Source organism: Armigeres subalbatus, chromosome 2 (genome assembly GCF_024139115.2).
Source record: "Armigeres subalbatus isolate Guangzhou_Male chromosome 2, GZ_Asu_2, whole genome shotgun sequence".
NCBI classification, from domain to species: domain Eukaryota; kingdom Metazoa; phylum Arthropoda; class Insecta; order Diptera; family Culicidae; genus Armigeres; species Armigeres subalbatus.
The window spans coordinates 354939115-354963709 of record NC_085140.1 but is presented as its reverse complement, the minus strand read 5'-3'; the positions used below and the strand labels follow the sequence as shown (position 1 = coordinate 354963709).

The 24595-nt window shown below is 39.0% G+C and overlaps 2 protein-coding genes across 4 annotated transcripts in view; one reads left to right on the top strand and one right to left on the bottom strand.

The window, feature by feature from the left end:
- Nucleotides 1-254: 254 nt before the first annotated feature.
- LOC134212938 (transcription initiation factor IIB) lies at nucleotides 255-22462 on the bottom strand. 3 transcript variants are annotated; one of them, XM_062691294.1, is made up of 5 exons: nucleotides 22211-22462; nucleotides 2819-3093; nucleotides 2373-2747; nucleotides 1930-2239; nucleotides 255-1621 (listed from the first exon to the last, which is right to left on the bottom strand). In XM_062691294.1, the coding sequence occupies exons 1-4, from the start codon at nucleotides 22225-22227 to the stop codon at nucleotides 1956-1958; spliced, it is 951 nt and encodes a 316-aa protein (XP_062547278.1). In that variant the 5' UTR covers nucleotides 22228-22462; the 3' UTR covers nucleotides 255-1621; nucleotides 1930-1955. The 3 variants fall into 3 exon arrangements, with proteins under 3 accessions (XP_062547278.1, XP_062547279.1, XP_062547277.1); XM_062691295.1 differs by having other exon boundaries at nucleotides 255-960; XM_062691293.1 differs by having other exon boundaries at nucleotides 255-2239.
- A 1220-nt stretch (nucleotides 22463-23682) lies between these two features.
- Nucleotides 23683-24595, top strand: part of LOC134217101 (U6 snRNA-associated Sm-like protein LSm4) — a 28791-nt gene continuing 27878 nt past the window's right edge. The window contains exons 1-2 of the mRNA XM_062695870.1: nucleotides 23683-23817; nucleotides 23874-23915. Of these exons, the coding sequence (XP_062551854.1) occupies nucleotides 23815-23817; nucleotides 23874-23915 (45 nt within the window). The 5' untranslated portion in view covers nucleotides 23683-23814. The remainder of the gene's footprint in view (nucleotides 23818-23873; nucleotides 23916-24595) is intronic.

The window sequence follows — 24595 nt, the reverse complement described above, 5'->3', positions numbered from 1 at the left end:
CCCGGTGCCGGTCTAGGAAATGTTCGGGTTGGAGATTTTCTCGACATCCCTCGGCATAAAAGTATCATCATGTTAGCCTCATGATATACGAATGCAAAAATGGTAACATGGCTTAGAAAAATGATTTTCTGGAGAGTTTCGCCCAATACGATGTTCACGGTGAAATGGATGTCAATAAACATCGACATTTAGTGTTAGTTGTAATGCTACGAAGGGATATAGTTCTTTCCTTTTAATGATTACTAACATAAGAATTTCAAATCAAATATTTATTCATTATCTGTTATTCTTAAGTTATTCTTAGAACTATTATATAGTTTGTTTATAATCTATTTTCTCACATGTGTAACGTTCATTTAGGTTTGCGGGTTATGACAAACGATTGTACAAATGTTTGTACACCTCAAAATTACCACCGCATACAATTCTCCTTACAAAACGTTATCAAAAACTGTTATATGACTTGTTTTTCATGGAATTAGATTGAATTTTTGTTTAACAAAGTTACAAAATTTTTCTTTTATTCAAAGAGCTTAACTCTACATCTACGTTTGATAACAGTTATGCAAATCGGATAATTATTATCGGCTTTATACCCTGATAAGCTGATCGTAGCATATAACTTTGATCCCCTTTCACGAGATACTCACAGCATTCACATTTTCTCATACTGTTTAGTTATGATTGACAGGTCTGTTTTGATCGAAAATGCCCGAACATCGTTCTAGTGGCACATTATAAATAGAATAATATTTATATTTATTTATATTTAGATCAGAAAACAACGATGCTTCGATAAATGGGAAAGGCAATTAACTAAAACGAAACAATATTCCTAAGATAATACATAAAACTAAGAAGCGACGTTCAGGTCCACATGAAGTGATTGATGCAAACTAAATGTGTTACATTTTGTTATAACTTCGACATCTGCACTAGTAGTTCCGAGCATAACTGCCCCTTGGATCCATAAGAAATATCAAAAGAAAATTTATGTAATGATTTTTCATATTTTTGAATGTCAATCTATTATTTGTATTGATTGATGTTACTACATAGTTGGAAAAAATAAATTACTGCGAAAAATAAAATGAATTACTTGAGAGGGAGAAAGTAGTATGGAACTATTTAACAGGATGCGGCAAATGTTATACACTATTCAGAGATTTGAGAAACATTCTATGTATTGGTTATATTTGAATCTGCTTCAATGAGTAGAAAACAATTTCAGCTTTTCAGTTTGTCAGCTTCTATGCTTGTTTCTATGCGCGGAGCATTAACCGCCCAAAATTTGTATGACGAGACTTTTACAGTGAATTCCCCGAAAGCGTCCTTCACTTGACAACATATTTGGTACCAGTTATGTAGGTAGGTGCTCAATACTATGCCTACCAAATATTTTTTCGATTCAACACTTTCCGCGAAACTGATTCAAAAAAGTTTACTCCTGATGTGTCGCGTGAGCAAATAGAAATTTCATGGAACATTTCATTTGTTTTTATTATTAACATATTTAAATAAGGTTTCAATTTCAATCTGAATTATCTAAAAGATGTTGCCGATCCTGAGTCAGGTATATGTTGGAAGAGTTGAGTTTTACTTCCGAAATATAGCACCAGAACTAAAAAAATCTATTTAACTTATTTGAATCAAGTGATACTTCAAAATTATTTTGAGCGAAGTGAAATTATTGACGAAGTCATTTCAAATGACAATCTATGAAACACGCTCTGAATTCAATAAAATGTTTGCGAGATAGATCAACCTAGATCTGAGCTCTCATCAAACGAAAATATGTTTTCCATTACTATTTTCATTCGCAGCTGGTACACTATCGAATAAAAATTTCAAATCTCTGAAAATTCATATTTTCAGGGAAAAAATATAACTCATACGACACTCACGCCGGAATTGATTGTGCCCACTTACTTCAGTCCGACTCTTCGGGGAGATCCTTACATCTGCGGCAACTGCTCGATGGGTGTGGTGAATTTGAAGTCCTCTGGGAACAGTTCTGCCGCGTGGGGATGCATCAGTCGGTAGGACTGTCGAATGGTCACGTCGGCCACACCGGCAATGTCGCCGATCTCTTTGTGGGTTTTCTTCTGGTCCGAGGCTTGCGAGGCCATGTAGATTGCGGCAGCGGCCACCGAAATCGGGGACCTTCCAGGTACGATGTCCATTTCGACCGCTTTCCGAGCGATGTGGGTAGCCGCTCGCTGTACCGTGTTGGGTAAATCTGTCGAGGGATAAAAGCATGATTAGGTAAACGAACCAGTACGTTTTGCTTATTTCGAAGTTATTTAATTGACATTAATTGCTGCTTCATCCGAATTCCGGAAACACCGACAATGGCATTGCAAAATGCTTACCAAGATTCGCACAGAAACGGGACATAAAGTCAGCGGTTGTGATGAGATCGACGGATGTGGCCAGCGCTTTGAGGGTCAGCTTGAAGCACCGACCGATCTCCTTTTTGCTGATTTTGCTGACCGCACATATTTCTTTAAACGTACGCGGCACTCCTTCCTGTCGACAGGCAATGTATAAACACGCTGAAGCTTTGGCATCATTTGAACGACCTTTCAGATTCTTGCCATCATGAACCTGCTTGAAAAGGTTGTTTGCCCGATCGACGATCGTCTTTGGCAAATTGATTCGGTCGGCCATTGTGCTGATTTCTTTGAAGGCAGCTATCAGCGCTCGATCCGAACTGCTCATGGTGCGACGATTCTGATATTTGGCGGCTGGAAAAATAGGAATGTGAAATATAGAATAAATTTCACTCTGGATTTCACTCTGAAGAAGAGCAACTCACTTCCGAATGCATCAAACGAAGCTGGTCCAGTCCCTGGTCCGATCATTGTTGACAAATCGCCTCCACTGAGCAGCGGATTTTCCGGACCACCGACACGAGACGGGTCCACTCCGGCCTTTTCATTGCTGAACGTTCTCCACTCGGAACCAACATCGATAACTCGATCGCCAACCACCAGACCGCACTCGGAGCAAATCATGTCTCCCGCTCGGTAGTCCTCAATCAGAGGCGCATCCGGATGTGCATAGCAACACACCTTATTCAGGTGATGATCTCTGCAAAAAAACAAGTTTTGGCTGAGTTATGGTCTGGAGGCATAATTTAATAATATTACCATGGCATAGTAAAATTAAGCTTTTATAAGATTTCATTATCTGAATTAGGAGTCGCCAATATAAGTGAAAAATACGAGGAACTAAAAATGTTACAACCCTTTCTTAGATATATACATATACATATATCATTAGTAACAAAATTCCAGAAAAAATATTCCAATATATTTTTTGTAATTCTTCAAAGCTTTCTTTAGATCTTCCTTATTCTTTGCAGATCTAAGACTTCGACTTGAAACTAACTATTCTTTCACAGACTAAGGTGTTACTAAATTTATAGAAACAGACAAATAGGATAGATTATATAATTTAGCTAATTTTATAATAATCTTGATAACTGCTGTGCCGGATGAAACCATCTTGACGGACGAACGTGTTGTGATCAAATGGTGTAAGCAGCACTACGAGGAGCACTTAAATGGCACAGGCCAACCATTCCCCACCTTGAGGTAAGTTAGCGATGCTATCCAGCAGTTAAAGACCAATAAAGCAGCTGGTAAGGATGGTATCGGAGCTGCGTTCATCAAAATGGGGCTGGGCTTGTGTGTGTGTGTGAGTCATCCTCTACCCTTCACCCGGCTGGGGTGTTGGTCAAATAGTACTATGAATAATTTGATCAGATCTCATGCTCCGTAATGGTGCCCTTTTGTTACTACAAAAGGTACTACAAAAAGGATTCACTTCTGCAGCAAGGCAAGTTTCTTAAGTGAGAGTAGGGAATGGGATGTACTAGTTGTTCATAACAGGTACAGCAAAACTGCACATAGACGCCCTTATTCGTACTAGCTACTCAGGGAATAGAAGGTCGAGAAGAGCCACCGTTGCTAGCTAAAGCTTGAACCGGATATCTAGGACTCCCACAATATCCGCGGCAATAGAAGCAAACGATGCCCTGTACGTATTTAGTAGAATATTTTATGAATTTGTTGTTTGGTGAAGCATTGAGAGAAAAAAAATTAAATAATTGGAACGTGCTCACCAATTTAGTTCATCCAGAGTTCTGCATCCTTCTTTGTTTCCAATGAAGACGTGATCGCAATGCCGACCTATGGCCGATTCGAAGGCTGCGTTTGTTCACGTGGAAGTTCCTTTTAGTATTATCAATTTCCCACCTTATCGGCCGCGACGATTTGAAATCGTCGCAAAACAAATTGACGCCAAAATCGTCGCCAGCAGAAATGGCCATAAGATCTGTCAAATCGACTGTGAACAAAATTTTATATACTCGATAATCACATTATTTCCCAAAATTGAGCCCTGTTTTTAATGCAGATTGACATTATTTTCTAATAAAACTAACATAATTTTAGAATAAAGATGTTGGCGACGATTTTGATAGTGCCTAAAAAATGGTCGGCGCGTTTTGTTACCAAGGAATCAGACAATATCATGGCCAGAGTGTAAAATAATCGAAAATTTTTAGTGAAGACCATTTTTCTTCATTTGTCAGTTCACTTCCGATACATTCATAGTCGGCTCTGGACAGTCAATAGCAACCCCGTGGCAAGATATTCTTCTCAGCGTAGCGAACATCTTAATGAATATGTCCAGCATACATTTTGAAAAGTACTTCTCCCGAATCGTGCGTTTACAAGCAACTAGATTTTATCCCAAATATTGCTGGCTACACATTTTCAATTTGTTCAAAAATAATACCAGTTATTACGGGCATGTAAATGTAATCCTAAAACATCTTTCTGCACACCATTTATTACATTTCAGTTTCACTTTTGAATATTGTTCGATTTGCATCCCCGGACAATTTCAACTGTGATGCTCATCTGATATAAACAATAATAATATCTTTTGTTTGATTCGGGCAGGAGAACACGTTACGAAATATGATTTCGTGTAGCGTTTGATTTCACCTATCGAATCATTCCAATTCGTAAGTTTATTGTATTTTATCATCAAATAACATAATTCCCGTGGTCGAAGATGTAAATCTTGTAAATTATTTCGAAAACAATTTTCAGATTTAACCACCCCCCAGGCGTCCTATACTACCACAAGGGGTTTGACAATAGCCACCATGTCCACGGACGGTAGCTCATTACCGTCCGTTGTTATTGTACGAAAATAAACATTATGTGTTTTGTTTACTATTTGTTTTGGTTAAATCTGAAAATTGTTCTCGAAATAATTTGCAAGATTTCCATCTTTGACCATAGAATTATGTTATTTGATGATAAAATATAATAAACTAACGAATTGGAGTGAATCGATAGGTGAAATCAAACGCTGCAAATATCGTAACATTCTCCAGCAAATGAAATAAACATTCAATGATGTAAATTGTGAAATAAATATTTTGGATATTGTAACTGGATAAAATGTAGTTCATAAAAGCCACGAGACATTAATTAACAAAACAAATAATAAACAAAACACATGATGTTTATTTTCATACAATAACAACGGACGGTAATGAGCTACCGTCCGTGGACATGGTGGCTATTGTCAAACCCATTCTGATAGTATAGGACGCCAGAGGTGGTCAATAGAGATGAGTGACGTTTAACGCTCGCACACTGATGTGCAATTCGGCATGTGTAAATACATGTTTGTTTTCCTTCTGCTCATAACCTCAAAATTGATCGAGTCATCACAATGGTTGCGAAGGAGTCAAAAATATATGAAAAATATACTCATTTTTACCCAAACTTTGCTGAGTAGCACCATCTAGGAGTGTTTGTTTTCCTTTTATCGCCACTCACACATTCGGACGTGAGAATCTCAATATTCAGTTGAATATTAGTCATTGAATATTTATGCACATTTTACAAATTGATAAATTATCTGAAATCTAAACACGTTTCAAATGAGTAAAGTGATTTATCACACAGGACTGAATCCGATTTTCATCCGCGAGGCACTTTCAGTGGTAAACATCAACATAAACAATGATAATTATGTTTTTTTCTGCACATAGACGATTACATGAGCCAAAAACACCATATAAAAAATGTAAACACTGCCCTCATGAAACTTTACTCGCCATTTGAATGCGAGTTGCCCTCATATGATGTCATGGTGCAATGGTTTCATAGCTGAGAGGAGACTTGCTAAGACGCTGCTTCTTTTCCCTTGTTTTGACACTTGTTCTTCTTTTCATCACAGTTGACCATCGAGTTTCAACTGTTTTCTTGACTGTTTCACCTAAGCCCCAGGTGGACTCTTCTGAGCACAATAAAAGTGTATCCAATTCACGAAATAGTTAATTCATTTTCATAAGGATTTTTATACCGGGAACAAAACACAGGTTTATTACTGATTATTAACAAGCTAAACGGTAGGTTTGGAATACTCGTTAAAGTAAAAAAGTCTTGGTAAAACAAAAATGGTGTGGAATATTTTATATGGGATACCAATACTTTCACTCAAAAAGCTGCTGGTTGCACCTGACAGTTCGTGACAGCAGTTGACTGGCAGCAGCTGAAGTTACATGTTTTCCTCTTTGCAGGTCTCGTCTCAGGTTCATAGTAAACACATTCAGTGACAGTCGAATGAATGAGTTCGTGGAGTAGTCGTCTGACTATGTCATTCTATGTTTTGAATATTCATGCGATGTTTGTTAAAATTCGGACCGAAGTTGCTTCATGAAGATGAATATTTTAAGCTCTGATCATGGCTGCTTACTCTTTGAGAATTGTATCAAGTGCGTTCATAGTATTGAGTCCTTATCTTGAATTGCTCGAGAGTTCAAGTATTGTAAAATAAAATTCTTGAATTCTGAAAAGATGAGATTAAAAGAAGGAAAGCAGTATCAAACAAATTAACATTTTCTATAACAACTATTTTTCTAACTTTCCATTTTCTACGTTTTCAAGAAAATTAAACGGAACCTCACATTTCGGATCTGATTCTGATTAGGCAATGTAACAGTAGCACGAACAATTATTAGAAACAATTATTATACAATCACAGTTACTATATCCAAGTAAAACTTTTTATGGTGTCCAATTATTCATCAGTTGTTCAATGTGAGTGATTGTTCATTTAACTAAAAAAAATCATTTGTCTAAAATTTGGAATTATACGAGAAACAAAAAGCTATACCTACAATTCATAAGTTTTCTATGGGTTCCAGTATCGTTTTTGCAAAGCTTTTAAGCCGATTTAATTAAATATCAAGAGATTTTGTTTGAATCGGTCTAGACGACGATGATTAATTTGTTTTCTATTTGGCTTTAACAAATTAAAAGTGAATTAATAATATGATCTGAATTACTATCCAATTTTCATTTGGATCTTCTTAAGTATGTTCAAATATTGTTGAAAAGGGAAAATGTTAAGAAAATTAAATAACCTAATAACTGCCCAATAAGACATCAGATGCTGATTGTTGTTTATTTCTGTATTTTTTTTTCAAAATGGGGCTGGGCTTGTCTACTCAAACTGATTGTCAGAATCTGGGAAACTGAACAGCTACCGGAGGAGTGCAATGCATGGGTCATATGTCATATGACAAGCTGGAGTGAAATAACTTTTTGAGCGATCATCATCCTTATGATCCTTAGATCCAAAACCAAAAGCAACTCGGTGAATCTAATAACAATCATAGTAGCAATCATCATAAAATCAGTTTGTCTTACGCTTTCAATCACGTGTTGTCTCGCTTCCCTCTAATATCGTTTTCGTTTTTGAGGTGTAGCAACACTATAGATAGTAGAATCTATAGATGAGCGAAAGCATGGCTGAGTCGAATTTTTTGCCCGTGCACACGCGCATATGACGTCACAGCCCTTAACGTTTCCATTGAAATCGTGACGTCATGCTCGTTTGGAGACACGTTTGACAGTTCGTTTGGAGACAGAGGATTTATCTTCGCTCATCTATATATTCCACTATCTATAAGCAACACCGTTTAGTGCAGCATTTTGCACGGCAAAACGAACGTTTTGAGTGTAGTTGGGTTTGTTTGTTATGAATACCTGATGGATACCATAAAAGAAAACAATAACAACAGGAGAAACTTGACAACAAACTACACTACACGGCACACTCTGATTTTTCTGGTGCTACACTGTTTGTTTCAGTGCAAGAAAATGCTACACTGGTGTTACTGCCGTTCTACGCATGCTTGTACCAAATTCAAAAACGACAAATGAGAAAATGGCATTTGAAATTGAACACTAGTTTTCATTGCTGGCGTATAACCATAATGCAATATAAGATTATTACACAACAGAACCGTTCTTGACTTGATTTCATTGAAATCATTCTTATTTTTCACTCGCAAATAGAATTTGCGACAACGATCATGAACATAGTTTGGCAGGACAGTTATGCCGAGAAATAGAGCACTTGTTTTATGGTTTCTACGCATCTCAACCCCGTTCAATGCACGATTTTGTGAGTGACTACTGCGATTGACATATGTCTCCACATGCTTTATCTATGGAAGTGAACCTGCCTCGTGGTTGAAGTGATTATGTCGCATAGAATGAGTACTGTACAAATTGCCCCCACTAAGCCAATGCAACAGGCCAAGATTGCAAGATCTAAACAGAAAATGCTATTTCAATGTGTGTTGCTCCATAAAATAACAGAATTCGCCATAATGATGAATTTAATCATCGCGAGACAATTATGCGTATAAATTGAGCAATGGGACAAATAGACTTGATGTTGTTTTCAATGATTTTCCGAACAAAGTTCGAAATCTGTTAGAGTTTTCTAAAAGTATACATCAAAATAGACTGCTCTATGGTGAAAAGTCAAAATCCATTAAACTAACATGGGGCAACTATGCGTAGAAGGGCAGTGTAGCATCGAAAATCAAAAACGAACATTTTCGGTGCAAAAGTGTAGCACGAGTGTAGCTACACCGCAAAAACGAAAACGACATAAGAGGTTAGTTTTCATAGTAACGGAATAACAATTTGCGAAGATTGTTTCAGCATAGAGCGATTGGGAATCTTTAAGCTCAGCGGAGGAAATTACAACGTGTGGAAGACCAAAGTTGATTTTCTGCTCATCCGGGAAGACCTGTGGCAGTATACCACCGACAAACCGACGGGCCTCTCTGATTCCAAAACTGGCATAAAAAAGCTACAATCGTTTTACTCCGAGTGTAGAAACTCGTTTTAAATCGACATTTATTGCGAGAAGATTGAAAAATTCGAACCGGGGTCCGACGGTCGACTGTCGGAAAGCTGTTCCGCAAACGTCAAATCACTTGTTGCACGGTAAAAATTTTTGGTTTATTTTTTCGGTGTTAATGTTGATTATCAAAATCAACGAGAACATGCAACTTTAAACGAGTGTTACATGCCGCTATATTTTTTAAACAAGTTTTATGGTACTTTAAAGGCATTTTGTCATATATTTATGTGATTTTGAAACATTTTAGATTTCTCGAATCTTCTAGATATCAAGAAATATCAACACTTTTCGTACAGTGCATGCCATTGGAGTTTCCGACACTCAGTCTGCTTCTTCTTCTTTGCTCCGCAAAATTAGAATTTTTCTCTTTTCTCGCAATAAGTCTTTACGATCATTACACACGTTTTTGAAAATCGAGTGTTTTTCATTTGGATAACGAAACCTATAATAAAACTCTTGATTTTCATAATATGGAATATTGATTATTATGCGGAAGCTGATGAAATAAGTTAAAGAGTGTATGACCAAATTTGCCCGCACATTTGTGAGAGCTGTTGTGTAAACCATCGCACAGATGGAGCTAGGTTATGAAAAAAGAGTAATTGCCAAGAATTTTGAAGAACTTTATATGGGAAGGCACGTCGGTTTGTCGGTGAGTATACTACCGATGCCGAACCAATGAGTACAGCGGAAAATCCGGTAACCGAAGCTACCAGGACAGCGTGGAAAAGCGGTGACCAGAAGACACGAGCAACGATAGGCCTCCTACACTATGGGGGATCCCCATACAAGCGAGCGGTCAAAAATAAAATTGGACTTTTAAAGTGATTTTCCACTTAGTTTTAGCTGTGTATGGTCGAAATAGCATGAATATACAATTTCCAACCCCCCCCCCCTTTGGGGATCGTCTATGAATTACGTAATTATTTTTTTCATAGGTTCGATTAACGTGACAAAGCAAACCTATTTGGGAAGTTGAAATTTCGTGCGTTTTCTTAAGGAGAAGGAAGGGGGCTGTACAAAACTAAGTTCAGCAATTTATGGACATTATGGCGGCGATCATGTTAAATGACATTAATTTCATGACATTCCGTGATATTTTTTGTTCTCACTCTCATGCCTCACAATTTGTATTTAGAACAATTTGTTTGACAAAGTACTAGGATCTGAAGGATCATAAAGCATTAAATGTTAATCAAATAATCAGAATTGAAAATAACTTTTGAAAAAGGGTATTAGCAAATTAGAAATCGCAATCCCATGACATTTTTACGTGTACAAGTTATTCAAAAATGAGATTAATATATTCTCAAAAAATGTGGACATTCATTGTGGAATGTAAGAATGCTCCATTCTTCCGAAAAGCAAAATTCTTTTAATTTAAATAACAACACTATTTGAATTACTTTTGATTTGTTTTCATGATTTCTACAAGTTATATACAGCATCATTCTTTTCTGTGTCAAGGTTTAAGTCTTCAATGATATTTTCTTCAATTCCATCAACGATGGAAGATGAGATAAATTCATCTAAAGTATTAGAAGATAAAGAACTTTTGAAAATCTTCAAATATTACAAAATTACGCATGGCATAAGAATAACTAAGTGAAAATTTTTTCCAACGTCTCCTCGTTATCCAAATCGAGCTTAAAATGGATCTGATTCATGTAAGGCACGAAGGAAAATGTCAACATTTGCCTCTCTTGATCATTTTCTTGCATTATGAGTTCTAAATTTCTTCAACTGTTTATATTGACTTTCCGCTGGTTGTTCAGCCAGTGAACCTCAAAGTGTAGATGAGTGAATAAATATTTCCCTACCATTAGCCAGACATTCATGAACACTAGCAGGAATTTCATACGCTCCGTTCTAACTAAGATGTTGTTCGTCTTTACTTTTTGCAATAAACATGTCAGAATTATTGATTCCAGGAGATTTATAAATATTTACATATTATGAAATCTCATATTTAGTTCTCCATCAGTAGCTAATGAATAGCTCAGAAAATTAGGTTTAGAGAATGACTCAAACCACTCAAGCCCCAAACGCATTTCAGCGGAATGGCGACGGAAACGGTAAAATTTGACAGGAAATATATGAGCGAACTGTTAAATCCTTCCGTTACCGTTGTGCTGCATTGCATTGGGGGTTTTATTCATTTACTCCTTTGAAAAGTTAATTAAATGAGCTCAAATGGTTATAAATAAAGTCGAAGTTATTACCAATAAATGTATTTTGACCATACCCTTTGAGCGCATAGTTCAGTCTGACCCATTTTCAATAGGAAACGATGGGACTAGATTTCCCGTCGAATGAAACTTGTTGCGAGAAAATCGGACACAAATAAGTGTCTAAATGGCGATTGCGTTCTTTTTCGCACATACATACAGACGCGCATGCACACACATACAGACATCACCTCAATTCTTCGCGCTGAGTTAGTTGATATATACCACTAGGGGTCTCCGGGCCTTCTATCAAACATTCGTTTTTGGAATGAGCATTAACCTTGGAGTACGAGAGAGGCAAAACACGGTAAAAAAACAAATGAAAAAAAATCAGAGTGACTTAACTCTGTTAATTGCAAATACTGGCAAGAAATTCTTTCAGGACATTTTAGTCGAAGCTTTGTCCTTGATGTGTATCATAAAGAACCCAGAGATTCCTGAGGAAAAAAAGTTCTTCACTATCAAAGTTGAAAATAGCGTCGTTTTGGAAAAAATATTGCTTCCGCATTTTTTCAATTTTTTCTTCACAGTGCCACCCTTAGTGTTTGCACACCATTTAAAAGCTTATACAATAACCTTTGTAATGATGTATTAACATTGAAGAAAAAACATTTAAAAATATTTCAATAAATAGTTGAAAATAAAATATTTTTCAGAAAATTTGCTAACTTTTACCCATTTCTGACTTTGCCACCTTATATCTTTGGAACTAGTGCACCTAGAGACTTCAAATTCAGAATTTCTCTTAATTAGAGTATTGACAATGGAGAGAAAATATTTTAAAATAATTCGGAAGACATGACATTTTCGATTAATGACCGCCCGAAATCCTATAGTGGCTCCTGTTGGACGATAACCAGTTGAACCTGATCAAGAATTGCCAAACGGCGAAGGTATCTGGGAGAAGCTGAATGGACAGTACGAGAAGGCCACACTAACGTCAAAGGTATCAATTCTCAAGAGAAATGTGACAAGCGATATTACGATGGCGAGGACATCGACGTTGGCTGGAGAAGACCTATGTTGGTATGCAGGCAGCTATGGTGCTTCGAAGTCTCCCGGAATCATTATCAATCTTGACTACAGCATTAGAAAGCCGATCCGACGAAGAGCTAACGCTGGATCTGGTTAAATCTAAGGTGGTCGATGAAGTAGCGGCGCTACGTCGCATAAGTGTGAGAATCGAACAAATTTCGTGGAGCTAGATGTGAGCAGCAAACAGTAAAAGTAACCCTTGAAGAAGTGCTGCTGATGCCAAAATGCGAGTCGAACCTAGTATCGGTGAAGAAGTTGGTGTCAAACGGAACGACGGTTATTTTTGATATCAACGGGTGCCGTATATTGAAGAGCGGGAGCTACAATTTCCGAGGAACAGTACAGTCTGAAAGTAGCCCAGGAGGCACTGGCCGCGAAACATAACCGAATTGTCAACACATGTGGCATCATGTGTTGAGACATCGCAACCTTAAAGCCGTTCGTGAGCTCGTACCCAAGAATATGTAAACTAGACTGGAGATGAAAGATTTTGGCTGCCATGTGAACTGTGAATGCTGTCTTGAAGGTAAGCTGATACGTCTTCCGTTTCCCAAAAAGTCGAACCGAAAATCGAATCAACCGTTGGATCTCATATACACCGATGTGTGCGGACCCATGCGAACCATGGCGCCTGGTGGTTATTTCTGCATCACCGTCGTTTGAAAAAGAAATCCGAGGTTCCTCTACGTGACCAAGAGTGCGTCCAGTGTATTAATACATAAGTCGGCAGGACGCCGAAGATCATACGTTCCGACCAGGGTGGTGAATATATCAGTAACGTGTTGTATTCCTTTTGTCGAGCAGAAGGGATTGGCCAACAATTTACCGGATACACTCCGCAGCAAAATGGTAAACTCCGCAGCAGAGGGGAAGAACCGCTTGTTGGTGGAAATGGCACGATACATGCTCCTGGCCTCCCGAATGCCGTCGAAGTACTGTGCCGAAGCGGTAAACACGGCCAACCAGCTGCAAAACCGGTTCGGTTCACCGGCGTATGTGTGAATTCCTAAACAGAAGATAAACAAATTAGAAGCAAAATCTCTAAGGTTGCTGTTCGTCGGTAATCATCAAAAGCTTACCGATTTATGGATCCAATCAACAACAAGCTTCCCGTCAGCCGTGATTGCAGAACCTCCCTGAACCTTCACCGCCTGATGCCGTTCAAACTTCTAGAGCCCCGTTTGTGGATTCCAACCTCGTTTGCGTTGACGAAGTGCTGATATATTATCAGAACGCCGGTGGGATGAACTGTGATGTCGAACAATATTTTCTTGCCACGTCCGATGATTGCTACGATGTGATTGTGTTGGCTGAAACCTGGCTCGACTCCCGTACCCTATCTAGTCAGGTCTTTGGGCCAAAATACGAAGTTTTTCGCTGCGACCGTGGCCCCATGAACAGTCGCAAATCAACTGGAGGAGGCGTCCTAATCGCAGTGAATAAAAAACGGAAAGCAAGAGTTATTTTCAACGACTTATGGGGATGTGTCAGGCAGAAGTATGGGTGCGCCTCCAGCTTTCCCATCGTTCGGTGTTCCTGTGCACTATACATACCTCCCTGATCGTGTTCGCGATGATACACTGATCGAAGCTCACACACAATCAGTCTTGTCAGTGATAGAAATGACTAATGCTTCGGACGAAATCATCATTATCGGCGATTTCAATCTGCCAGGAATTTCGTGGAGTTCCTCCTGCAACGGGTTCCTTCACATAGATATGGAACGATCTTCATTACACAGTTACGCCTCCAAACTCCTCGATTACTACAGCACAGCCACGTTACGTCAAATCAATCACGTTACCAACGAAAATAATCGCAGCCTGGATCTGTGTTTTGTTAGCGCTCAGGACGCTGCTCCGCTAATTTTGCATGCTCCATCACCGTTAGTTAAAGTAGTTAACCATCATCCTTCGTTGATACTCAAGCTGAACAACACGCGAGCCAAAGTTGTTGCATCGATCGAGCCCATAATCTACAATTTCCATAACGCCGATCATCATAGCATTGCTGAGTTCTTTGCTACATTGGACTGGGTTGACATTCTTGGCGGTTGTGATGCAGAGAATGCGGCATTGACTTTATCGCATATTATTGGACACGTGATTGAAAGACATGTTCCTAAGAAAATCGTCGCTCCTTATAGTTGTCCTTGGCAGACCCGTCAGCTTCGTAGAATGAAAACTGCTAAAAGAGCTGCTCTCAAGCGCTATTCCAAACACGGTTCCTTATCGTTGCGTGAGCACTACAAAAATTAAACTCTGCGTACAAGATTGTTAGCCGCCTCTGTTTTTCTCAATATCAACAAAATATACAGCAAAACTTGAGGACCAGGCCCAAAACGTTCTGGAAGTACATAAATGAACAAAGGAAACAAGCTGGGCCCCCTACAACAATGACTCTGGACGAGGAAGTGGCCTCTACACCCCAATCCATCTGTCAACTATTTGCCGACAAGTTTGTGAGCACCTATTGTAACGAAGTCATCGCTGAGGCTGCTAACAACGTTCCTGCAGTCAGGATCACTTTTTCGTAGATGCAGAAATGATCCGTAGAGCTAACTCGCAGTTAAAATCATCCATGAGTCCAGGTCCGGATGGCATTCCGTCTGCGTTCTTGAAAAGGCACATCGAACTTCTGCTCGCTCCCTTTCAATTGATTTTCAACAAATCGCTATCCAGTGGACTTTTTCCGTCCGTGTGGAAAACCGCTACAATGTTTCCCGTGTACAAGAAGGGTGATCGAAAAGATGTCAACAATTATCGCGGCATCTCATCCTTGTGCGCTGCATCCAAATTATTCGAGCTAGTTATAACAGAACCACTCATATCTCACTGTAAGCAACATCTGAGTGCCGATCAACATGGGTTCATCTCAGGCAGATCTACGACCACTAATCTTTTGTGCCTAACTTCGAGCATTACCGACAGCTTTGTACAGAAAGCACAAACGGACGTTGTATACACGGACCTATCTGCAGCTTTCGATAAAATTAACCACGCTATCACGGTTGCGAAATTGGAAAGATTTGGCATTGCTGGTTATCTTTTGCGCTGGTTCCATTCATATCTCACCGGACGGAGACTGTCTGTTACGGTAGGCAATTCTCAGTCCACTGAATTTTTGGCAACCTCAGGCATTCCTCAGGGAAGCCATCTTGGCCCTTTGATATTCCTCTTGTATTTCAACGATGTAAACAATGTGCTTCGAGGACCGCGACTGTCGTATGCGGATGATATGAAGCTCTATGCACTAATTCGGTCTATCTCTGATGCAATGGACCTACAACAAGATATTATTGCGAATTGCAAATAAAATTAGCATTGCAGACAACCTGCAAGCAACTTGCACAGGAACAGTCTGTCAAAATTCATGCTGATTCGTCTGTTTTAGGCGTGTTATTCATTGGATTCACGTTAGTTTTAGTTGGATGTGTACATCGGAGCAGTATTGCCAACATATTTTATTTACTTTTCAGGGGAAGTATGTCAAACATTGGCACTTTATTTATTAGTTTTATCATACTTTCCTGTGAATAAATAACTTTCTGTCACAATAGCTTAAATGTGGAGTAAAAGATCATTATATTTCGCTTAAATAGAATGACAAATCATTACGACTTCGATAATAACATGATCTTCTTGAAAGATAAAATACCCAGCAACACTGTATGCAAGATCTTTTGCATGTTTGCTGCAACTTCGTGCATTTGGCGAACTCAACGCAAACTGCAATAATTCATTTGCGGCCTGGTGCACATTGAATTGGATGGTTGTCAATCCTAGCAAATGTTCCGTGATCTCTTTCACTCGTGTACATTAGCCAATAATTTACAACTATGAGCTCAATGGAATTGTGATGCAACGTGTGAACTGTATAAAGGATCTTGGTGTTATTCTAGATACGCAGCTAACATTCAAGCATCATGTCTCTTACGTGATCGAGAAGGCTTCTAGAACATTAGGATTCATCTTTCGCGTCGCCAAGGGTTTCACCGATGTTTATTGCTTGAAATCTCTGTACTGTTTGCTGGTTCGATCTACGCTGGAATATTGTTCCGCTGTATTGCATCCTAATTACCATAACGGATCAGTAAGAATTGTATCTGTTCAACGCCGCTTCATTCGTTTTGCTCTTCGGTTGCTTCCATGGCGAAACCCATTCCGGTTACCAAGTTATAGCAGCCGTTGTCAATTGGTTAATCTTGAAAGCCTACAATTGCGGAGGCACATTGCACGGGCCATGCTCGTTGCTGGTACGCTCCAAGGCAGAATCGACTGCCCTGAAATTCTGGAATCAGTAAACTTGAACGTTCGACCTAGGGCACTGCGAAATAACGGAATGTTGAGGATACCTTTTCGAAGAACGAATTACGGACAACGTGGAGCGATGGTGGGTCTACAGCGGGCATTCAACGAGGTTGCCCCATGTTTTGATTTTAATCTATCCAGACAGACGATTCGTCGTAATTTTACAAGGGCTTATTCTGCCATGTTTCAATTACCTTTATTAGTATTAATTAGGATAAGCATCATTAGGACCTAAGTTGTCTGTTGATGAATCAAACAATAAAGAATAAAGAATTGCAGAACGTGTCATTGAAAGAAAATTACGACTGCCGAGCCCCAACAGGAAAATATCCTTTTAAACTCTTGAAGTCAAAGAAAGCAGAAGTTCCCGCTGTTCCAGCAAATGAGAACGTAAGTGTCTTCACAGGACATGAGCGAACACGGCTCGAATCAATCCGATCTTTACGAATTCGACGCAAGCTACGACGATGCAAATGAAGCAACGTTCGTAGAAGTGAAGGAAGAACTTAGCTCATCCAATAATCAGAAGAACCACGATGCCGCCATTTGGATTTTTAAGAAAAGGATGGACCAGCGTGGAAACGTAATCCGTTATAAGGCTAGACTTGTGGCACAAGGATATATCCAACAGTACGATACGACGACACTGCAAAAATTCCACACATTTTTATTGGCAAAAATTCATTAATTTAATTCATGATTCTAATAAGTGCACACATAACCACTCTCCACGCGAAGTACAAATATAATCTATAATAAAATAAAATGTATGTGTGGTCTCTAATATGCAGTTATTGAATTTATGTGTGGGTACAAATTGCATATATTTGGGTCGCCAAATTGCAAAAATTTATGTGTGCGACAAATATATTCAATATAAAGAATTTTCTCGGTGGAGGTATTTCCGCCAGTTGCTAAACAAACCATCTTTCGTACCTTACTGAGTGAGTGTCGCTGCTCGACGAAGAATGCAGGTGGAGCACGTCGACGTGAAAACGGCGTATCTGTACGTGGAGGAAATCATTTTTATGAAGCAGCCGTTAGGATTCCATAGCGGTGCACAGGACGAAGTTTGTCTTATACGAAAAAGCCTCTACAGTCTTAAGCAGACTGGGAGGATGTGAAATCAAAAAATCAGCGAGGTCCTGAACACGCTGGGTTACGTGTCGTCTGAGGCAGACCCCTGCCTTTTCGTTAAAACCCGAAAGAAATAGAAAACGTTCATATTGCTGTACGTGGACGACATGTCGATTGAAACCAACACAGAAGCGGAGTACGAAACAGTTCGGAAAACTTCAACATTACTTGCCTTGGAAACGTGAAACACTATCTGGTAAGGTAATCCAAATAACACGATCCAGTGGATAATTCTTTCTAAATCAAAGAGCCTATATTAATAAAGTTGCGAAACGGTTTGGACAAACGAATGCGAAACGCTCTCTGATACCTATGAGGAGGAGCCCTTACCTAGAAACGACGAGTTCCAGAGCCTGGTGAGTGATCTACTGTTCATTGAGGTAAATACCCGACCGGACATCGCCATTAGCAGCTCGATCCTAGGTCGCAAGGTAAGTCAGCCGACGGAAGCAGACTGGGCAGAGGCAGAACGGACCCTACGTTATTTACAAGCAACATCAGATTTGATCCTGGAATTAGGTTCAGTCGGACCGCTGGAAGCAAACGTTGATGGATTGGCCTACACCCCGCCGAGCTTAAGGGGGAATGATGGAGATCAAAGCAACTCAGTGAATCTAACACCAGTCATAGTAGCTATTAAATAATGACTAGTTTAATAAAATCGGTTTGTCATACGCCTTCTATCAAGCCAGTTGTGTTTTCTCTCTCCCCTCTAAGAACCTAATGCCGCCTACAAAGTGATATCCCAGATCGTCTTTCGTTGTCTGTCACCAATAGCGATTGAGTTCGTGGGAAGTTATCAAGCCGGCTTCGTTGACGGCCGCTCGACAACGGACCAGATCTTTACTGTACGGCAAATCCTTCAAAAATGCCGTGAATACCAAGTCCCAACGTACCATATCTTTATCGATTTCAAGGCGGCATACGACAGTATAGACCCCGTAGAGCTTAAAATTATGTATGAGAACTGCTTCTTTGAGAAGTTTATCAGACTGATCAAAGCAACGGTAGATAGAGTGCAAAACCTTGTGAAGATTTCGGGTGAACACTCCAGTTCGTTTAAATCACGCCAAGGACTAAGACAATGTGATGTACTTTTGTGCCTGTTGTTCATCATTGCATTAGAAAGAGTCAGGCGGAGGGCTGGGTGTAACAGCCCGATACGATTTTCAATAGATCCAGCCAATTCATTTGTTTCGCGGATAACATAGGCATTGTCGGCCAAACATTTGCAAAAATTGTAGAACTATACATCCGCCTAATCGAAGAGCTGTAGCCCATCAAGTATCAAGTAAGTACATCCGCCTAAAACGTGAAACAACAAAAGTTGGACTGGTATTGAATGCATCGAAGACAAAATACATGCTAGCGGGCGGGACCGAGCTTCTGGGAAGCAATGTTACATTACAATAGACGGGTATACTTTCGAGGTAGTCGATGAATTCATCTACCTTGGATTCTTGTGGCTGATAATAATGTTAATCGCGAAATATGAAGGTGCATCATCTGTGGAAGACGGGCCTCGGGCTTACTACGGGGGCTCCAGAAGAAACTGCGTTCGAAAAAGATTCTTACCCGCACCAAATGTGTCATGTACAAAACGTTCATAGTCCTCCACGGGCATAAAACTTAGACCATGTTCGAGGAGGACATGCAGGCACTTGGAGTATTCGAGAGACGGGTTAGGACCATCTTTAGCGGTGTGCAAGAAGACGGTGTGTGGCGGTTAAGAATGAACAACGAACTAGCTCAGCTCTATCATGGTAGCTAGAGCCGGGTGCGATGGGCAGGACATGTTGCAAGAATGCCGGACAGTAACTCTGCAAAGATGGTGTTCGCTTCCGACTCGACAGGTACAAGAAAGCGAGACGCAGAACGACTTGGCGAGCGTGGGGCGCATGGAGATGCGGCATCGAATTGTGTATTGTGGCGTCAAATTGATGATTCAGTGTTATGTGTTTTGATGTAAACTAAATAAATCAAATAACCCAATTTAAAGCAAAAAAACTAACTACGATTAATGAATAACAATAAACAAAAAAAAGTGGATCTGTTGGTTACCTTTACATCAGGGGCCTGTAGCATCATCGAAATTTTACTAATAATATTAGTAGAGTAGCTTGTAACTTGTATTTTTCTGTTGCATAATGAATCTACAAGTATGAATTTACAAGACTAATATTACAAGTAAACCGCACTAATAATATTAGTGGAATTTACAAGTTACTGTTGCATAAAGAAAATACAAGTACAAATTATTAGCGTTGGCTTGTAGTTTCTTTCACAAGTATGAATGGTGCTGTAATTTAATTTACAAGTAGCTTTTATTTTATTATTTTAGCCGTGCAAAGTAATTATATATCGTTTTATTAGAAACTATCATTATAGTTGCTTCAAATTATCATATAATGAAATACTGTGCAATAAGAATAAATTTCTCGTTCCGATATAACACTGAGAATTATGAAACAAAACTACTCAAAAGTGGGTTGTTTTAGCTCAAATCCGTACTTTGGACCAAAAACCCAATTTTGAGTGAAATGAGTTTCCTAACACAGTAGTTTAACTTAATCCACTCAAAAGATATTAACCAAAGCTGAGTTTAGTTTACCCAATGTTGACTTTATTCATCTCAAAATTGAGAATATATTAATTTACTGAAATTTATATTATTGTTTTATTGTAGTATTATTGTATTATAATACTAAACAATCTCATTTAAGACCATGCATATTGCTTTATGTTTAACAACAATCATGGGAAACAAAAGAAAAACTACCTAAATTCTGAGTAGAATTTATTACGATATTGTCATCAGTTAGTAGTTTGAACTAAAAAAGAAATCGTCCAAATTTCATAATCGAATTAGAAGCAAAACCTAAACCCGCGTAAGTCTCACAATACACGTAAATTAAACCCTTTTCAAAAACCCACAACAAACAAGTCTAGCGGGATTCGATTTGTCATGGAGCATACGTTCGCGTAACTTACAAATCGCCTTAATTAAAACTTAAGTCAATCCCAAAGACCACGTAAAAACGACTCCAGTGTGCATTAGATTGGCTTCGTTAAAAATGCCAATGCCACGAAGCCGGCTTAAACCACGGAATCAATAAATTTACAGAGAGTGTTACGTGCATACCTATCGCAGTCAAAATATATATTCTATCCACAAATTTGCAAACAAACGTAAACAAATCGTTTACCTCCGCATTGACAGTGAACTGTCGGATGAATTTTGACAGGTAAATGAACCTGACGGACTTGTAATTTCAACCTTACTAATAATACAAGTACTAATATTATTAGTTGGCGAAACATTATTATGCGACGCAAATTACAAGTACTTGTAATTTGTTGACTTGTAACTTGACTTGGCCCTCCTTAGCCGTGCGGTAAGATGCGCGGCTACAAAGCAAGACCATGCTGACTGCTGAGGGTGGCTGGGTTCGATACCCGGAGCCCGGTCTAGACAATTTTCAGATTGGAAATTGTCTCGACTTCCCTGGGCATAAAAGTACTTATCATCGTGTTAGCCTAATGATATATGAATGCAGAAATGGCTTAGAAACCTCGCGGTTAAAAACTGTGGAAGTGCTTAATGAACACTAAGCTGCGAGGCGGCAATATCCCAGTGAGGGATGTAATGCCAATGAAGAGAGAGTGCTATATAAAACTAGTCCATATCATCATTTATTATGATTTTCGTGGATTCAAGACCCATAGTCGGTTCCCCGGATTCCGTTTATTTTATTCAACCAATTCCGACTTAAATAGTTAACCGCTGTTATCGAAACCACCGGAGTGTTTACAAATAGACTAACATTTTTATAAGCTGAATGACGACTTTGGCAGGTTTTGTTTTATTATAGGTAGTGCATTTTAAAGATTAATGGCTTTTATACGTGGTCTGAACATTTGTTGTACATTTAAACAATTTAGTGAAAATTTAAAAACATCTCTACCAAAAACTGACATTAATAGAACATAATCAGTAAAGTTAGTGCTTTTCCCTATCATTTAATTTCGCGGCCGATTAGGAGGCCAGGCCAAGTGCCACAACTCTTGGCATCGACAACGAAAACAAACCGTGTGCGTGGCTCTCACAAGAAAAAGAGTTTAGTAGGTCGTGACATCACAAGTCGCCATCGTCCCCTTCCTGTTTCAAGATCGCAAAGACATTTCCAAGTCGTCCTGCCGCTGTCGACGCCGCGCTTCCACGAGTTTTTTCTTATTGCTTACCTTGAAGAGCTTGCCATTTTTTTTCGGGGGTGTTGGAAATGGCGAAGTTGTTCGCCTTGCTTCGAAATTCCACGCTACTGGTGGACTTCCGCTATTTGCGCGATGGATTAAGACCGAATAAAACCGTTTCACCGATTGTATAACGTAAATTCGAAAGGATTTTTTCTCCGGAGGCACTTATTTACAGTTTCACTTTGGGTGGCTTTTTTCCTTTCTTTTTTTAATTTTGCTGATTTTTGTCGTCGTAGCGAAGATGTCAAGCTGACAGTTGTCTGAAAGGCGCGCGATGCATGGACGTCGACAAAAAGAGGATTCGGAAAAACCCAGCCCTATGCTAAGAGCTCATGTTTAGCGTAGCCAACACCAACACCAACGCCGAGCAACGTACGTCAAATCTTAAGAAGCTCAACATTATAAAACATCCAAATTCAGCTTTCTTCAATATTCAACTTTAATCGGGAATATTAATTAAATATGACTAATGAGTTTAATTGATTCAAAACTTATCTACATGATCAATTTTGATTTTACTTACATGGAGAACAACAATTTTCCTTTTATTTCACCGTGAAAAGCTTGAGCAGAATTTAAAAATTAATCCTGCTCTTTTATTGTTGTGGATATTTTTAATTATCAAGCTACAATCATTGGTGTTGTTGACGATTGTTGACATCTCATGCAACTGACAGCGGTCTATCTGCACACTGTGCCCGGGACATGGTGGCTATTTTTAAGCTAAGGGAGTTAGATAGGGATGTCTATAGCCTGGAAAAACCCATAGGGAAATTAAACTCCAAAAATGAGGCCAAAGTCGTTACGAAGTTTTTATTTAAGTTTATATTTACAATATAGGAATGTTGAATCCATTTTTGATTTCAATACTATATATTCGCTTTTATATACTTGAAGCAAAACATACACGGACAGATAAATCAACCCAAACTTTGAGTTCAATATACGCACTGATGAGAATATCGCAGAAAAAATTTACCCAAATTTGGGTAGTTTTCTCTTTCTTTCCCATGATTGCTATCAAAACTAGAGCAAGATGCAAACACCTCACCGAGGTTGCTCAGCCCAATAACCCAAATTTAAGTAAATTCAATATTCTCTATTTTGGGTTGATTAAGGTTCGCTTTGGATAAATTAAACTCAGCTTTGGGTAAATTGTTAACATGGGATTAAAGGCAAACTACCTAGTGCCAGAAAACTCATTTTACTCAAATTTGGGTTATTGGCCCAAACTACGGTTTTGAGTGCAAACAACCCACTTTTGGGTAGTTTTGGTTTTCAGTGTATGTTTTTGCGAATTTGTTTTCTGCTGAAGTAAGCTTACACTACTCATCACCAGAGTGCACCATAATAGGGAACGTTTCATTAAAACGTTCAAACGTATAATTTTGCATCCGCTGGGCAGTGAGTTCCAATTTCATCTCGTCCCGTATCGATCGGTCACAAACGTCATTAAAGTCAAAATGAGCCTCTGTTTATTTACAAACATATTGCGCGAGAAGCGGTTCTCCATCGCACCGATTCGACTGAAATCTGATTGAACAAAGTTAATTTGAATTTCCATTTCCATATTCTGTTCATATTTAAGTAGAATGGTATGTATAAGTTGATGTTTCGAGTGAGGATAGTGATTTAATTCGCTTTATTACAGTTACCGTTATCCCTCCTTAAAACGGCCCAGAGTCATCCTATGGTGAGTACACGAGTTTTCGTCACAGAAAAGCTATAATAGAATTCATACTAACGTTAGAAAAGGGAACAATAATTGTTATGTTAGGTAGGGTCAATCCGTAACGATTTTAATTTACATATTACTGTTACAGAGGTAGTGATTACCAATGATGATGATTAGTTCTGTTTTTGCAGTGAGCTTACCTGTCGACTAGCCAAAACCAATCATCTTGCCACCTAATGGTTAGTTTGTGGTTCAATATTCACTTGTGTTCATTAAATAGTATCGTATTATGCATTGGCGTAACTACAGGGGGGCTAGGGGCTTTAGCCCCTAGGATCTAGTTAGCCCCCCCTAGAAAATTTGATGCTTTGCATATAAGTATTGCACATATCTATCCCTCTTGTTGCATCTACAGTCGCGATTCGCTGGTTGGGTCACCACCTCGGTCCAACTAACGAATTCGGTTTTTTAGTTGGGTCAAGTGACAGACATTTGAATACGTGCATTTCGACTTGAGCATCACAAATGATGTCCAGTGACGCCCAATCCCGTTTTCCGGGTTTTCCGTGTTTACATTGAATTTTGACGTACGGGTGCTTTTTAATTGGGCCATTAGGCTTTCAGCGATCGTGTACGTACACGCACGTTTCACTCACACTTTTACTCGGTTTGTTTGCAACCACGAGCAGCTGTCACGG